Here is a 16,821-nt window from a genome sequence, read left to right as displayed (position 1 = left end):
ACCGCTTGGGCGGTTTTCTGATGCTGAAGCCCTTCCGCCCACTTCCTTCTCGGGGCTTCTCAGGAAGGGGGCTTGCGACCCAGACCTCATAGGCACAGGGGACAGAGCACCAGGGAGGAAGGTGGCCCTCCCAGACTCCAGTTGTGCTTGAAAACGTGGGGATGAAAGGGGCTTGGGCTGCGAGCTTCTTGAGGGCAAGGGCCATGCTCCTTTTGCCCTGGGCCTGGCATGAGGGCAGAGTGGCTGCCACACTCCAGCCTACCACAGCCCCGTTGAGAGCAGCCTCCACCTCCGTGGTGGGCTCAGGTCCCTGTGATCAGCCCCTGCCCTGTGCACACACCCTTGGGGCAGGAGTTATGACCATAGTCTGGGTGCTTGGGTACCCTGGCTGCTTCTTGCAGGACAGTGGCCCCAGGCCCCTCACCAGGCCCTTCACATTCAGAGGGGAGCTGATTTGACTTGGGGAAGTATATCTCAGCACGAGGTGGCCAGGGGGCTTCTCTGCTTCTGTCTGGACAGAGCAGTAAAGGCCTGGGACCAGGAGCTCAGAGCTTGGGGACAGGATGGAAGGGAGCTCCTGGTCAGGAACTGCTCTAGACCCTCTCTAGAGGAATCCCAGGATCAGCTAAGTGTGGGTTCTGGAATCAGATGGGCCACCCCAGCCTCCCTCATTTGTCCCCTCCTAAGGCTTCAGAGGCCCTCATCTCTGGGAAGAATTCTTCATCCTTGGTTTTGTGCTGAGGGCAGCGACCAGGTCTTAACTCCTCTCTGCCAGTTCCTGACACACAGTAGATGCTCAATAATATTTGCTGAAGGAATTCTGCCCAGAGATTATCACCACGCTTGCCCAGGGGGCAGAGGAGATCAAAGTTTCCTATGCTAAATGTTTACTAGTATCTTTTTTCCTTGAAAGAAATCAGTTTTCAGGAAGTGGGCCTAAAAGGGGATACACACTTCAAAGGCTTGTGGCTACTAGCACCAAAAAGTATTCATCTACTTACCAGCCCCAAATCTTCTTTTCTGCTCAGTTAAGATGGAGAAGGTGGCAGGACCTGGTAAATGTGTCCAGCTGTGGATTCCCCCTTCAGTGTACAAGCTATGGATGGTGCCCAAGTACAGGACAGGATGGAGGGGCAGGGAGGCAATGCGGGGTCTTCAGGATCAGACTTTTCAAACTGGAAGAGACTTTAACTTATCTAGGCCAACCTCCTCCTTTTTCAAGGCCCAGAGATGGTCCAGAGTCACACAGCAAATTATGGCGGAGTCAAACGTGAATTCAGGTCTCTATTCCAGCCCAGAGCCCTTTGCTTCACCTCCGTACTACCTCTTTTGGCCAGAAGGGGGCACTCATGAATCCTGGGAAAGACAACATCCCCAAGGATGCTGACTCACGCCAGTTGGCCTCGTGCAGGAGGAAGGCTGGAGTCGGGTCATAAAAAGAAAAGCAATTCTCCTGATAAGGGTTTCTTGTTGAAACCTGGTTGAGCTTGAATCAACAAACAAGGTCCTTGGTGGGAGTAGCCCTGAAGGGGGATGGGGGAAAACTTACTCCAGGCCTCTTTTCTAGCTTCGTTAGTTCACAGGGTTTATAACCCGCTGCAGAAAGTGTTTCTGTGTGTATTCAAACAAACTCTGTTTTTCCTTTCACTCAGTTGGTACACTGTTGGGACAAGCCTGGGCTGATGACAGCCAGTCCCCAGGTGATGATCTCAGGGAAGGCACCAGCAAAAAGAGTACGTGGCGGCCGGCCGGTCTGGGGGAGAAGCTCTGACTTCCAGGCCAGACGCACAGGCCAGTGGGGAGCAGGGGTGGCCTGGCAGCTGGCCCAGCCAGCCACTTATCCCAGGGTTGACACCTCTGACACAGCAGGGAGAAAAGGCTGACAGGAGAGGGGAGTGAAAGGGCTTCTGCTGCAAAAGCAGCTCCGTTTCCACAGAGGTCCTGGGGCCCTGCCTAGCAATCCTTCCGCCCCTGGTCTGATGTGTGGCTCTCCCGCTCCCCCCAGCACTGATCTTCCCAGCCAAGATACAGGATGGGGCAGAGGAGGGAGGAGACCCTGGAGCAGGCCCTGCTGAGTGTGCAGGGGGCCCTCAGACTTCACTGATTCTAGGACCCAAGCCAGGGGCTCCCCTCCAGTTCTCTGTACTGTCGCCAGGACGGGTGCTCCACCTGGCATTTAATCTGTCCAAATCCTGCATCCAGGCCAACGCTCAGCCTGGCCCTCCACCACTGCAACACATTCTCTCCCAAAGCCCTTCTTCCCAAGGTTCCAGGTAGCATGAGGTCCAGCAACCTGTGCTGGGGGCAGCCCTGCGGGCAAGGGCTGGGCCACCTGGGAAGAAGGGGGGCAGGAGAGACTCGGAGGAGGGTTGAGCTCTTCGGAGCTGTCTAGAGGGTGAAGGACAAAGAGATCACATGGGAGGCACCCAGGCCGGACTTGAGGGTCCAGTGTGTTGAGCTGTAGCAGCAGCGCAGGCAGCCAGCTGAGCCAAGCCGGCCGTGACAGACCTGAGCTGGGCGCAGACCCACCTTCCTGGGCCCCGGGTACTCTGATGCCCCAGCAAAAAAGTCAGGAGGATCTGCTCCTGGATTCTGCTGGTTAGAAGGAACCCTGAGCCTCTGGAGGTCAGCCTCTAAGGTCCCCACTCCTGGCTGAGTCCCGACGTGCAGAACCCAGATGGCCTTTGGTTCAGGCTTTCTGGGCAGCCCTTCACCCCAGCCTCTGGCGAAATCGCTGGACATTCCTGGGCTGAGGCAGGCCTCACTGACTTCAGGACTCAGATGCTGGTCACACATGTGAGTGACCCCGGGCCTCAGACGCTGGTCACATACATGATCTCCACGCGCAGCCGCTTCTTGGGACCGTCTGTGTCCTCCAGAGTGAGGCCCTGCTCTGGGGCAGCCTCTGTTACAGCTCCTTGCACCTCAGCCTGCGGGCCCTGCCTCTCAATCTTCCCCAGGGCCCAGAAACTGCCACCCATGAAGAGGGCGGCTGAGATGAGGAAGAAACTTGACATGTAGAAAACATAGCTGAAGTTGCTGGTGGTGTCTAGGAGGAGTCCTAGGGGACAGAGAGCAAGTTAGGCCACTGCCCTTGGCTACCAGGCCTCCCGCCCACGCCCCCTCACCCCTGCGAAACTGTGTACTCTGTGAGAGCAGGGATTTTATTGTTGTCTCTCCTGCATCCCCAGCACGAGGAACCGTGGTTGGCACCTAGTGGGAACTCGTTAGGTATTTGTTGAATGAAAGGAAAGGAAACACTAAACCAGCCCCAGTCCGGGCAGGAAGAGCCCTTGGGCGGCCAGACGAGCACTTAGGGGCATGTTTCCTTTACCCTTGGTGGCAGGAAGCCAAGGACTCAAGGGCCAGTGGCGTCTGGGATATCTGCTCAGCCCTACCCCAGGCCCGCCACGCCTCCTCCTGGATTGCTCTCCCCGCTCATTGGCTTGGAGAATGCCCTTGGAAACTGGGACTTCCAATGCCACACTTGGGAGGTATATAGTCCCCGTTGTCTGACTATAATAACCGTGCTGTCTGTTGACTGCCCCCCAGCACCACGGGCTTCACAAACCTTCCCTTTTACTCTGAATGTCACACGCTCAGCCGCCCAGCAAGTCCACTCACTCCTGTGGGTCCCTGCTTCCGTATCTGTTCGTTTCCCTCCCCGCACAAATCACCATTATGATCACAAAGGGGCCTCTTTGCTCTAATCCCCGACTCCTCCACCAGAAGGTAAGCCCTGAGAGGTGGGGACTAGTTCTCTGTCTTCAGCCCTGCCCACCCCGTGACTGGCACAGGTGTAGGGATGGGTGTGGCAGGTGTTCTCGTCTGCATTTTGCAGATGACACTATGGCTCAGAGAAGGAAAATGACTTGCCCGGGCCCCACAGGCAGAGGATGTTACGAACAGCAGACATGTGCATAGCACTTACCGTGTGCCAGGTTCTCTACTAAGCTCTTTGCTATATGACACTTGTGATCCCCACAACAAGCCTGTGAGGTAGATTCTACTGTCATCCCCACTTTACTGATAAGAAGCCAGAGGTACAGAGGGGAAGACAAAGGACTGAGATAAGTCTGGTATGAAAATCCTTATTTTTCACTCTTCATACCCTGAGTGCCAGCTGCGGAACAGGCTACAGCCAGTCCCCTGAGGTGCTTGAGAAAATCACAGATTCCAAGTCGCTAACCCTGAGATGCTGGAGGGGGCCCAAGTCTCCAGACTGTTCCTATTTGCACCCCCCCATGCCCTGCCCAGGCCACCCCTGGCTGCCCTCCCTCCCAGGGCCTCACCAGCCAGTGGCGGGGAGATGAGGATGGAGATGCTCTCCAGGACGGTGAAGAGGCCCAGGGCGCTGGAGAACCGGTCCATGGGGACAATGTCCATGAGGACCTGGAAAAGGAGAGCACCAATGCCGCTCATGGACACGCTGTACACCAGGCAGTAGGCCACCAGCACCCGGAAGTCGGCCGACGCCGCGCACGCCAGGTTGGTGAGCCCGTTGAGCAGGGCCGCCAGGCTGAACAGGTACTTGCGGTGACTGGCGAAGTCCCGCCGGCCTGCCACCAGCCCAGCCATGGGCCGCAGAAAGATGTTGCTAAAGCCAATGATGGAGATGAGAAGGGCCGCCCTGTGTTCGTCCACCCCGTGCCAAATGGCATAGGGCACCAGGAAGACGTGGGGCAGCGGGAAGCCCACAATCATCCAGGCGACCCCCAGGGTGTACACGCGGTAGCCCACGTTGTGCCGCAGGACATCAAAGGCCAGGTGGCGCCGGATGGCCCGACCGCATGCTGCCGGGCAGCCGCGTGCGGGTCTCTTGGAAGGTGGAGGGAGGCCGTCTCTGGTGTCAGGGGTCACACGGGCAGGCACGGGCCTCAGGATGGCCCCACACACACAGCAGTGGAGGAGAACCCCGCCGAAGATGAGGAAGCTGCCTCTCCAGCCCAGGTCCTCCAGGAGATAGCGGGAGAGCAGCGGCCAGAGCATGATGCCCAGGGAGACGCCCGCCGAGGCCAGCGCGTTGGCCAGCACCCGCCAGCGGGTGAAGTACAATCCCAGCACAGTGATGCTTGACTGAAAGCTGAAGCACATGCCCAGGCCTGTGGAAGGAGAGGGGAGGACCAGCTCCAGGGCGCACCCAGTGCAGGGACCCTGGGGTCAGGTCCCAGGTCTGTTCTCCTTCCGTTCCAGCGCAGACCCACTTCCAGGTCCCCAGGGATTTAAGATGGAATCAGCCTACCTCACCACCTCCCTAGAAGCATCCCACCCCTCAGATCTGCCCTCTCAAGGCTGCCAGGGGCACACCTGTTCCCGCTGGCACGGCACCAGGGGGATTTTCAAAACCCTAAATCAGGTTAAGTCTCTCTGCTGCTTAACACCTTCCAAATATTTCCCATCACACCTAGAAGAAAAGCCAGAGTATTTACTCTGCCCTGGAAGGCTCTGCACGGTCTGGCCCCTGGCCACCCCTTGGGTGCCATCTCAGGCCACTCTCCCTGACACTCGCCACGATCAAGCCCCATCAGTCTCTTTCTCTTCCTCTGGACATTAAGCTGCCCACCTACTCGGACATTTGCAGTTGCCATTCCCTCTGCCTGGAATATGCTTCCCTCAGGCTTTCCTCTCCTGACTCAGCTTGGATGCCACCTCCCCCCTGCCACTCCATGCACAGCTGAACATGCTGGAGAGAAAGTTCGCAACCACGCTGTGACCACTGGCCTCAGGCGGGCCCTCGGGCCACCCACGGTGCCACTGCAGTTCCCTCGCCCATTTACTGTCCCCGCTCTTAGACGACCCCCAGGCCTTCCTCCTCTGAGCACCCCGACACCTCCCTCCCGCACTGCCAGCTGACCACCTACCTTCCCGTCTGTGACAATGGACAGTCCGTGCTCCCAGTCAAGGGCAACCCTCCACTTCCGCCCTGCATCCTGTCTACTTGAAGGCACACCCCTCCAGCAATTTCTCTCTCCTGTGGCATCCATTATCCCCTCTTTACTAGATCATTCTCCCTCATTGTTATTTCTCCCGTTAAAACAAAACTCTTGACAACAGTCTCTTCTGGGTACTGGTCCATTTCTCTGCTCTCCCCTTATATAAAAATTTCTTGGAAATACTGTTTATCTCCACTGTCTCCAGTTTCCTTCCTCCTCTTCTTTCTCTCGTTTTTTTTTTTTTTTGGCCGTGCCACGTGGCTTGTGGGATCCCAATTCCCCGACCAGGGATCGAACCTGGGCCACGGCAGTGAAAGCCCAGAATCCTAACTACTAGACCACCTGGGAACGCCCCTATTGTTCTCTTTTGAACCTGTTCCAATCAGACTTTCATCCTTACCTCTGCTCCAGGATTCCTCTTATCAAAGCCGCCAACCTCCACTTTGCAAAGCCAAAGATGGAGTCTGATCCCCACTCGGTCTGATCCATCAGTGGCTTGACAGTCGATCACTCCCTCCTACTTGCGCACTTTCCTCACTTCCTTTCTCAAGAAACCCCACTCCCTCTCTGTCACTTCTTCCTGCCCAGGCTGCTAACCACTGGAGTGTCGGTGTCCTGGGCCTCAGGCCTCAGTCCTTTACATCCATCCTCCCTTGTTCCCTTAGTGACAGCAGGGTGATACCTCATCTCGAGACTTGAGTACGAGCCATCTCAGGATTCCCCAGCTGCCCGCTCCAGCTCAGGCCTGTTCCCTGAACTCCAGACCGGATGTGTCCAAACCTGAGCTTCCCATCCTCCCGAGAACCTGCTCCTCCCCTAGTTTCCCACTGTAGTTAGTGGCTACTGCATTCTTCCATTCTCCCCTTGGTATCACCCTTCTTGGGTCTTGGGTCATCTTGGCCCCTTCTCTGCACCTCACATGCAGTCCTGAACACAACCACGTCCCATCACCCCAATCATACCACCCTGGTTGAAGGTACCACCACCTCCTGGCTGGGTGGTGACCACGCCCCTGCCTGTTCCCTGCTCCCAGCCCAGCCCCCTATGGTGTATTCTCAACACCGCAGCCAGAGCAGTGCTCAGTGCTTCACAAACAGTGGCTGGATGACGTCCCTCTGCCCGAACCCCTCACATGGCCTCCCATCTCACTACACAGCCTTTTAGGAACTAAACCTGTTCCTGGTCCCCCCACCCCCCAACCCCTTTGACCCTTCATTCACGCCCCTCCACCCCACCGGCCTCCGCGCTGCTCCTCGAGCACTTCTGGGCCTTTGCTTTTGCTGTTCCTGCTGCCTGGAATGCTCTTCCCCTGCCGGCAGCCTCCCTCACCTCCTTCTGCCCAAATGCCACCTTCTCTGCAAGGCCTTTCCCGACCGCCCTGCTGAAACCAGCAACCTCCCCCAACCCTGCTTCACCTTCCGCATTGGCTGCTTTAGTTACTCTACCTCTTTACTTGTTTAATCTCTACCCACCCCCAGCCGAGCCGGGACACTATCACATCTGCTGTCCTGTCTTCTCAGGTGCTCGTCATGATCAGATATGATCCTTCTTACTCCTCTGTTCATTGTCCCTCTCCCTCATGTGACTGCAGGCGGCCCCAGAAGATGCGGTGCCTCGCCTGCCCTGTTCACTGTGCCTGGCCCTTTTCAATCTTGCACCCAGTAGCTACCCAGCAATTCTCGACATGGAATGACAGTCACCTGTGATGAAGCCTGCCGTGAGGTAGAGCTGGCCGAGGGTGCAGCAGAAGGAGCCGGCCACCATGCCCAGGCTGGCCAGCACGCCGCCCAGCATCACCGTCGCTCTGCAGCCGAAGCGCCCCACCAGGATGCTGCACAGGGGTCCTGTGCGGAGGAGGCAGCCGGCAGGTGGCAGCGAAATGGTGAGGTCAGAGGGAGGGGGACAGTGGGCTTGGGAGGGGGTTCCAGCAGGAACTAGCAGGTGGCTTAACGGGCACAGCCCCGGAACATACAGACCTGGGCTCTGAGCTCCGCCCTGCCACAGACTGGCGACGGGCCAAGCAACGCCAATCCCTCTCTGTGCTGCAGTTTCCTCCCCCAGAGACTGAGGGGTCAGACTGGGTGATGTCTGGCCAGCTGTGAGGTGAGGTGCTGCAAATATTCCGTTTGACCCTGACAAGGATCCCCGGAGGTACAGACTGAGGCCGTTCACTGCACTGACCTGAGGCCGCTTCTGTCCAGGTGAAATGGGATTGGCTTGTGACCTGGGTGGACGCCCCTCATGGGGGTCTGTCTTGGTGGGCGAGGGTCCCAGGGCAGTTAGATCATGGTGAGCACCGCCTCCAGCCCCTGCTCCCCCTTCCCCCGTCCTCACGAAGACTGGCCACAGCCCTCCCACCATCCTTCAACCTGTCCAGGGTTGGCAGCCTGGGGCCCTGGGCCACCCTTCACCCGCTGGCTCTGGCCTCTGGGGCACTCTGGAGAAACGCAGGTGGGGTACCCTCTCCCCCCAACCCCCTCCAGCCATCACCAAAGTCTTGCACCCAGAAGTTTAGCTCCTGGTAGAGAGGGGCCTGTTCTCCCTCACCCACCCCCACCCTGAGCTGCTTTCTCACCAGTGCAGACCCAGAGTAGAAGCCAGTCCTGGCCGCCTGCTCTCGTCACCTCACAGGGCCCCATTCACCAAGTACCCTGCCCCCGAGTACACACAGCAGAGTTTCCCCAGAGTTGCTCTCCCAGAGAGCAGCCAAAGGGACAAGGAAAGCGTGTGTGTGCACTTGGTGTGTGTCTCCGTGTTTGGCGTGGAGAGAGGATGTGTGGGTGTGAGCCAGTACGAGTAAGGGAGCGAACATGGGAAGTGAGAGGTCCGTCCTCAGAGGTAATCAAGGAGAGGTAGCCATAGAGGGAGAGGCAAGGCTTTGAAGTGGACATGACTGCTGACTCACACATCTCTCCCACCTCATACTCTGGCCTGACTTTGGAAAGGTGACACTGGGCAAAGCCCTGCGTCATCGAGTTGGGAGTGAGGGGCCGGGATGTGTGCCAGCTCAGCCGAGACAGCCGAGGGCGCTGGGTGGGGCGCTGGGAAGCAAGGTGTTTCTGCTTCCACCCTGAACTCACCCTGCGACACCGGCAAGGCCTTGTACTTTGTGCTTGCCTTCCTCACCTCTAAAACGTGTGGGGGTGAGAGGTACTTAGGATCAAGGACACTTTCAAGTTTAAAATTTCCATGATACTCCGAATGAGCGTGGGCTAAAGGGGTGTGTGTGTGTGTGTGTGTGTGTGACACAGAGAGACAGACAGGAGTCCCAGGCCCACTGAGATGCTGGCACACCTGCTAGGCATGAGTCTGAAGCTGGTAGGGGAGTGAGGTCCCCAGCGAATGCCTGGCTCCCAGCCCCTGGCCCAGACCCCTCTCTGGCTGCAGGGAAGGAACTGTCTGAGATTCCCACTACTGCTCAACCTTGCTGACAAAAAGGTTATGCGGTCTGGGCCAGGCCTGGCCTTGCTCCTTGCCAGGCAGCGTGTTCAGGGGTCACTGCAGTGAGGGTGGCTTCTATCCCAGTCTGACTTCCCTCCCCATTCGAGGGAAGGACCTGGAATAACAAGCAGGCTGCTGGTGCCAGGTGGAGGTCAGGGCAGGAGGTAAGCAGGGAGATGGATCAGCTGAGACAGGCAAACACACCCGTGGGGAGAGCCCGGCGGGCTGTGAGGTCCAGCTCTCGCTGACCAGGCCCCTCTGCGGGAACTGCCTGTGGAGCTCTCCCTGGAGATCTTCCAGGAGCCCAAGGCTATTGTGGAGGACCCTCCTGCGCAGCCCCTGCCCTTCCCTTTCCCTGGGGTCAGGGTGAGGTGCTCACATCCCTGGGGGAGCCCTCCCTCCGTCTCCCCAGCCCTTGCAACACCCCCTCTGCTTCCTGGTGAAAGATGGGCTCTTGCCCTGCCCCCCTCCTGCTCCTGGTGTCTTCCTTGAGCCCTCCTTCCCATCCTGAAGCCCTGATGAGGGTCTCCGGAATACTAATAACTCACAGCTGCTTCCACTGCCCTAGCTCTCGGACCTGGCCGGGACCTCATGTGACCTTCTCTGCAATCCTGTGTGGGAGGTGGGCAGGATGGGATACTGGGTGTTACTCCCATATTGCAGAGGAAGAAACTGAGGTTCCGAGAGGTCACCCAGCAGGACCCCAAGCCGCTCCTCCTCCAGTCTGTGCTTGAGTGCCCGGCACGCCTGCAGTCTGGATCCATCCTCCCACGGTCATCAAGGGGACCGGCTTTACCTCTCAGGGGCCTCTCCATCCTCTGGCCCTCCCCAGCCCAGTCCAGCCCAGCCCCCCCAGACTCCAGGCAGGGGAGCTGGCCCTGTTGAAATCAGAGGAGGTCTTAGGGATACACAGCACAGGGCAAAACCTGTGGCCTCAGAGAGAGGGACCCAGGAGGCCAGGGAGGTTGTGGCTTCCTCCCCAATCCAGGCTCTTTTTCATCCCTCCCTCCATCCCTCCCCTGGCTGCTCACCCCCTGCATGGAGCATGGCTGTCAGGATGGACGGGAACCAGGAGGTCTCGCTGTTGCTGGCCTGGAACTCACGCTGCAGTTCAGTGAAGAAGATGCCGATGCATGTGGGGAAGCCCAGGGTGAGGCCCTGGGTCACCACAGAGGCCAGGAGCACCATCCAGGCCCAGCAGCCCTCCGAACACTCCAGGGCCTGGGGCATCCTCGGCTCCAAGTGCTGCCGCCACAGCCTCACGGCCACTGCTCCTACTGCCCGGGCCGCCTGGGGAAGGGACAGAATGGAGCTGCCAGCCCTCCCTTGGCCCACCCGCCACCTTCCCTGGGTGCTTGAAACCGTCCCTTCCTCTTGCCCCAGCACCAGGTATCACAGAGGGGCACCGCCCCCTGGGAGGTGGCCAGAGGCCCATGCGCTGGCCTTGGCATCTCCTTTCACCTGCTTCCCAGAGCAAGCCTGGAGGGAGGGACAGGAGGGGCAAGCAGGTGAGCCATAAGTCAGACAAGGCAGGTGGGTGGAATTCTTTCTGGTTGTTACATCACTTAGTGGTCGGCAGGTGGGACCTCCCAGCCAGCCTTGGCCCGACCGCACACACCATGTGGCACGCACTCGACAGTCGCTTCCAGAATGGAGCAGGTGTCTGAGCCAGCCTAGCCCCGACGGCGCACAGGCGCACACGGATACCTTCCGAACATTCATAACCAGGCTTCCTGCTCACAAACACGGGCTTTCGCGATGCCACATCAACAGCCAGGTTCCCTGTCAGTGCTGCTGTGACGGCTGAGGTTCCCTGTCAGTGCTGCTGTGACGGCTGAGGTGAGCAAGACAGGGCTGGGGTCCCCCAGGAGCGCACACAGAACAGCTACACGAGGGCTTACGTAGACACACACACAGAGGGTTTCCCTGGTGGCGCAGTGGTTAAGAATCCGCCTGCCAATGCAGGGGACACGGGTTCGAGCCCTGGTCCGGGAGGATCCCACGTGCTGCGGAGCAACTAAGCCCGTGCGCCACAACTACTGAGCCTGCACTCTAGAGCCCGCGCGCCACAGCTACTGAAGTCCGCGCACCGAGAACCCGTGCTCTGCAACAAGAGAAGCCACCGCAATGAGAAGCCTGCACACCGCAATGAAGAGTAGCTCCCGCTCGCCGCAACTAGAGAAAGCCCGTGTGCAGCAACAAAGACCCAACGCAGCCAAAAAAAAAAAAAAAAAAAAAAAACACACGCAGACACACACCACGCAGACAGGCAGAGAGAAACACATGGAACCACCCAGGAACACAGATTTATATGCAGACACACACTTACATAGACACATACAGAAAAGTCTAGAGACACACACAGTCACACATACAGATGCGCACAGACATATACAGAGACACACAGACATACACTTACGCAGATACACACTTAAAGAGACAAACTCAGACAAGCCTAGAGACATACAATCAAATGCACACAGACAGACACATGCTACACAGACGTAAGGACACACACAAACTCACAGGGTTGCACGCTCTGCAGACAGATACACACACCCTCACATCTTTGATTCAGTCCCACCTCGGTTCCTCGCCACCACCCAGGCCACTCCCCCCATCACAGAAGCTGCCTTAACCAGGCTGCAAAGCCCCAGCCCCCTCCCCAGATGTCGAGCCCTTTTCCAGTCCCCTCCATCCTGGCTCTCCAAAGAGCCAAAGGGTCCCAGGAGCTCCTGTTCCCAAGCCTCCCTCCTTTTAGCCCCAGGCCCGGAAGATCCATGGAAACTCAGGAAACTACCAGAAATATGAAACCCCCTTCCTGCCAAGCCCAGCACCCCACCCCAGGGCCCAGGAGCTTTAACACAGCACCTAAGCCGGACCCACCCTAACTGCCTCCTTCACGGGCTCCAATCCCTTCTCCAGCCACAAGGCCTCTTCCCTCCCCAGAGGACCCCCAGGGGCCCTGCCAAGGGGAGCAGCCCATTCATCCCTAGCCCCGGGGAGTGTGGGACGTGTGTGTGTGTGTGGGGGGTGGGGACCTCGAGTCCTGTGTGTGGGCTGGGAGCACCTCCTGCCCTCCTAGCTCCTGCACATGACACTAGCCCTAGAGATCCCCCAGCTCCGATTCTCCTGGCTCAGCCCCATGCTCGGGGCAAACCTCAGACACAGGCTCCTCCGGCAAACTGGCTCTCGCCCCTTCCAGGATTTCTGTTCCCTTGGCAAACGAAAAGGCCACTGGTGCCACCTGATCCTCTCTGTGAATGTCAAGTCTCCCCACCCTGCTCTACTGCTCACCCCCCTCCCCACGCATCCCGGCCCCTCGGTCCTCCCAGACCTGCCACCTTCCCCCTCCTCCCAGAAGGGCCGCCAGCCTTCCCTCCACCACCCTCACTTCCTCCCGCTGCCCCCCATGGCGCCCCACCCCAGCACTCCCCAGCCCCTCCCTGCTCTGGTCCCCTCTCCTTCCGCCCTTGTCCGGCCCCTCTGTGGAGAGGTCTCCCCTCTATGGAGAGGTCTCTTTCATGCCCTTAGTCCAGGACTCTGACCTTCGCTCTGCACTTACCTTCCCTCTGAACCTTTCAATGGAGCTAGTTTCTCCTCCCTCCAGGCCCCCCAGACAATCAGAGTCCAGGAAACCCTAAGCACCTTTGTTCTCTCTTTGCCCTGGCCTCCCTCTGGGAGCTGTCTTGAAGACTTTGGCCTTCCACAAGGAGGCTATCTCCTCCCATACACCCCCAATTCCCGGGTCACACACATAGCTTTTCTGTCCCCCAGCCCCTCCCTCAGCAAGCTGGTTCCCCCTCCGGCTGCAGAGATTCCAAAATCCTCAGCCAGAGAGAAGTCCTGTTGGTCCTTCAAGATTCAGCTCCAGCAGCACCTCCAGGAAGCTACCCTGACCCTTACCCCAGGCTAGGCTAGGCCCTTTCCCGTACTTCTCTCTGTAATAGCAGTTCTCACACCACATTGGAGTGGGTCCTTCCCTTGTTTATCACTGTCGCCCCCCTCCTCCTCCCCACCTTCCATACCACGAGCAGGACCTGTTCACAGCCCCGCACCCAGCCTCCACCTGAGCACAAAATGTAACATTAATGTGACCCACCTGTGTTCTCCAGGGGGCAGGCAAGCCCAGGAACAAGGGTGACCTGGTTTCCCAGCAGGTAGGTCCATTCCAGAAGACTCGAGCAGAGCGGAGCAGAGCAGAGATGGGGGCTCCGGCTCCACCTCTGCCCCAGCAGAGAAGTGGTCTTCCCTTGGTACTGGCAGCCAGGAGTCACAATCACTGCCTGGTGCGTGGCTGGGGCAAAGGAGGGAAACGCGGCTGGAGACACTTCACTCTCCCTTCCCGGGACTGGAGGCGAGCAGCTTTCCGCAGGAGCTGCCGACCTCAGCCCTCAGGGGTCCCCCACCCTGAGTGAGACCATCTTCATGCCCAGGTGGCCTGAAGCCGGGTTCGTGGGCAGGGCAGAAGTTCACATGACACCTCTTGTCCTTCTCCCGTCACACACAGTCCCTGGGCTTCTCATCTGATGACAGAGGCCTAGCTAGGCCCTCAGAATCCAGTCCCAGCCCCTCTGAGCTCGCAGGTACCGGCAAAAGGGTGAGCGGATGCTCTCACACAGGGCTTTGGGGTTAGGCGCCGCCCCCTCTCCCTCTGCCCCCTTCCCGCGGTGGGAGAGCTGGTGAGAGGAAAACGAGGAATCACCAGCTTCACCAGCAGCGGAAGGATGGCCAGACCCTGCAGACCCCCTCTCTCCCCAGGCCCCACATCAGGCAGGATCCCGGGCCTGAAGCCCAGGACACAGGACAGGCAGCAGTGCGGGTTCCTGCAGGACAGGAGAGCAGCAAGAACCAGCCTGAGCTTGGGGTTGACAAGCCCGCACATCCCTGCACCTGGCAGGGGCCGGCTGGCGCCAGCCACCCTCCTCCCTTCTGTGCCTCCAAAGGTGCCCCGCCATCAGGGCAGGGGCAGGCTGACCACAGCCTGGAAGGGGGATGGGATAGGCAGCAGGAACTTCCTGACCTCTTGTCACCCTGGCTCAGTCCCTGCTGTCGGGATCTAGTTTCCTTCCACTCGGCTTCCCACCCACCCCGAGATGGATCTCCTCTGGGTGGGGCTTCTGGACGTCCAGGCGGCGTCCCCGTGGAGATTTCAGCCCAGGCCTTGGCTGGTGCCTGTCCCCTCACCCCTCAGGCCATCGCAGGCTGGGGCGGCCCAGGACCCGGGCAAGAGGCTTTTCTGGATCCTCTCCCCCCACAGGCGGGAAGGGGCCCCGGAGGCCCACGGCGGGGCGGGCCCGCGACGGCGCTCACAGGGACCCCGGCACCCTGGGGACTGTGGGGAGAGCCCGCTCACCGGCTCGCCCGGGCCCGGCGGAGGGGCGGCTCCACTCCAGCGGAGCGCGGCTTCCTGCGGCCCGGCCCGCTCGCGGTGGAGGCGGCAGGACGCCGGGCGGCGGCGGGGACCGGAGGGGCGGGCCGCAGGGCTCCGGTGGGCGGGCCCACCTCCGCGTCTCCAGGGAGCCGGGCGGGGAGGCCTCCGGGCGAGGCGGTGGGGCGTGCCCGTTGCCCGGGGCCCGCAGCCGCTTCTGTCAACCTCGACCCCTCCTCTGAGTGGCCCCGAACCCCGCTCGGCGGGTTCATTTGCATGTCGTTAGCATGTCATTTGCGTAGCCCGCCTTCTCACTTTGCGGCTTCTCGATTTTCCCGCTCTGGGTTCTAGGGGCGCCAGGAGTGGAAGAGAGAAAGCGTGTGATAAGAGACTCCACCTCCCGGCGGCAGCGGGGTGGGAGGCCAGGGTGCAGGATTCTTTCTTTGGGGGCTTTAGCTGCCCAGGAGTCCTTCCAATGAAAACCTAGAGCTTTGAGGGCTACATCCAGGGGAGCCCAGGAAGGCAGCTGTGCGGAGCAGACAAGAGCGTGGAACCCTCAACCCTGGGGGCAGGTCAGACGGCGCCCACCGCCTCCGCGTGCACCTCTCCCCCACCTAGCTAGCCCTTCATATGCATTGTTTAAAATGTATTCAATTAGTACAAAGTTACAGTAACCAGTACAGGCATAAGATCGGTGGACTAGAATTGAGAATAAACCGTTACATTTACCGTCAGTTGATTTTCCGTAAGTGTGCTGCGACGATCCGGGGTGGGAAGAATAGTGTTTTCAGCGAACAGTGCTGGGTAGCTGCATGTAAAAGAAAGTGGTTGCGGTTGGCCTTCCACATCACACCATTTAAAGAAAAAAGAAAAAAAAAAAAAAAAGGCTGACAGATAGAAATGTAAAAACTAAAACTGTGAACTTTTTTAAAAAGATTTTTGATGTGGACAATTTTTAAAGTTCTTATCGAATTTGTTACAATACTGCTTCAGTTTTATGTTTTGGTTTTTTGGCCGGGAAGCAGGTAGGATCTTAGCTCCCCCACCGGGATCAAACCTGCACCCTCTGAATTGGAAGGCAAAGTCTTAACCACTGGACCACCAGGGAAATCACTGAATTCTGTTGAAGAAAGCACAGGAGTAACTCTTCATGGCCTTGGAATTAGGCAATGGATTCTTAGACACTACACCAAAAGCACAAGTGACAAAGGAAAAAACATAAATTGGATGTCATCAAAATTAAAAACTTTGGGGGAATTCCCTGGCGGTCCAGTGGTTAGGATTCCAAGCTTTCACTGCCAAGGGCCCGGGGTCAAGCCACGTGGCATGGCCCCCCCAAAAAAAAAAAAAAACAACCTAAAATCTTTTGTGCACTAAAGGACACCATCAGGAAAGTGAACAGATAACCCTCAGAATGGGAGAAAATATTTGCAAATCATATATCTGATAAGGGACTTGTATTGAGAATATATAAAGAACTCTCACAACTCAACAGTAAAAAGACAAATTAACCCCATTAAAAATGGGCAAAGGATATGAATAGATATTTCTCCAAAGAAGATATGCAAACGGCCAACAAGCACATGACAAGATATTCAACATCATTATTCATCGGGGAAATGCAAATCAAACCCACAATGAGGTACCGCTTCCCACCCACTGGGATGGCTTAACTTCTGGATGAATGATGAAAGAGATACTCTATCAAGTTGTGAGTCCATCTTAAACATAAGACATTGTTGTGACTGTGGTTCACGTTCTTGCCAACAGTCACTGCGCTGGGTTGCCTCTTACTGGGGGCATATTCAGCTCAGCCTGAGGTTCCCTGGATACAAACTTTGGGAGGAGGGGATTAAGGTTTATCCCATGGTTCCATAGGGATGGTCCCAGGCCTTGAGAGGTCCAGTGTGGGGGACAACAGGGATCATACTACAGGGTCTGCACCATCTCGTCACCCCTTATCTCAGCCTGTCCCAGTACTGAGTGGCAGTAAGACAGGAGGGAAGGGGGCAGGGCACAACCATTAAAAGAATGACACAGCTGAGGATACAAAAAAACTAGTTAGAACCAACTAGG

General features: G+C 57.9%; 1 protein-coding gene across 8 annotated transcripts; it reads right to left on the bottom strand.

Annotated features, from left to right (window-relative positions):
* Positions 1-1,270: 1,270 nt before the first annotated feature.
* On the bottom strand, positions 1,271-14,918 carry SLC16A5 (solute carrier family 16 member 5). Of its 8 annotated transcripts, none has more exons than XM_027080609.1 (6): positions 14,731-14,918; positions 13,477-13,671; positions 10,406-10,664; positions 7,634-7,777; positions 4,293-5,102; positions 1,271-3,061 (listed from the first exon to the last, which is right to left on the bottom strand). In XM_027080609.1, exons 3-6 carry the CDS (start codon positions 10,602-10,604, stop codon positions 2,814-2,816), a joined length of 1,401 nt encoding a protein of 466 aa, XP_026936410.1. In that variant the 5' UTR covers positions 10,605-10,664; positions 13,477-13,671; positions 14,731-14,918; the 3' UTR covers positions 1,271-2,813. The 8 variants fall into 8 exon arrangements, with proteins under 8 accessions (XP_026936410.1, XP_026936409.1, XP_026936411.1 ...); XM_027080608.1 differs by lacking the exon at positions 14,731-14,918 and adding an exon at positions 14,398-14,713; XM_027080610.1 differs by lacking the exon at positions 14,731-14,918 and adding an exon at positions 14,465-14,713.
* Positions 14,919-16,821: the final 1,903 nt, after the last annotated feature.

This window comes from Aethalodelphis obliquidens, unplaced genomic scaffold (genome assembly GCF_003676395.1).
Source record: "Aethalodelphis obliquidens isolate GAN/ISIS:26980383/991018 unplaced genomic scaffold, ASM367639v1 scaffold44, whole genome shotgun sequence".
Taxonomy (NCBI): domain Eukaryota; kingdom Metazoa; phylum Chordata; class Mammalia; order Artiodactyla; family Delphinidae; genus Aethalodelphis; species Aethalodelphis obliquidens.
This window is presented reverse-complemented; position numbering and strand designations above follow the sequence as displayed.

What these genes read in the sequence shown, in the direction of transcription:
- SLC16A5 (XM_027080604.1), bottom strand. Translation starts at nt 8,294, where the DNA reads ATGGTGGGAGGGCTGTGGCCAGTCTTCGTGAGGACGGGGGAAGGGGGA. An exon ending in CACGGCAGGCTTCATCACAG is followed by an intron (nt 5,103 to 7,633) that starts GTGACTGTCATT and finishes CTCCTTCCACAG; the next exon opens with GCCTGGGCATGTGCTTCAGC. An exon ending in CATCTCCCCGCCACTGGCTG is followed by an intron (nt 3,062 to 4,292) that starts GTGAGGCCCTGG and finishes TCTGTCCCCTAG; the next exon opens with GACTCCTCCTAGACACCACC.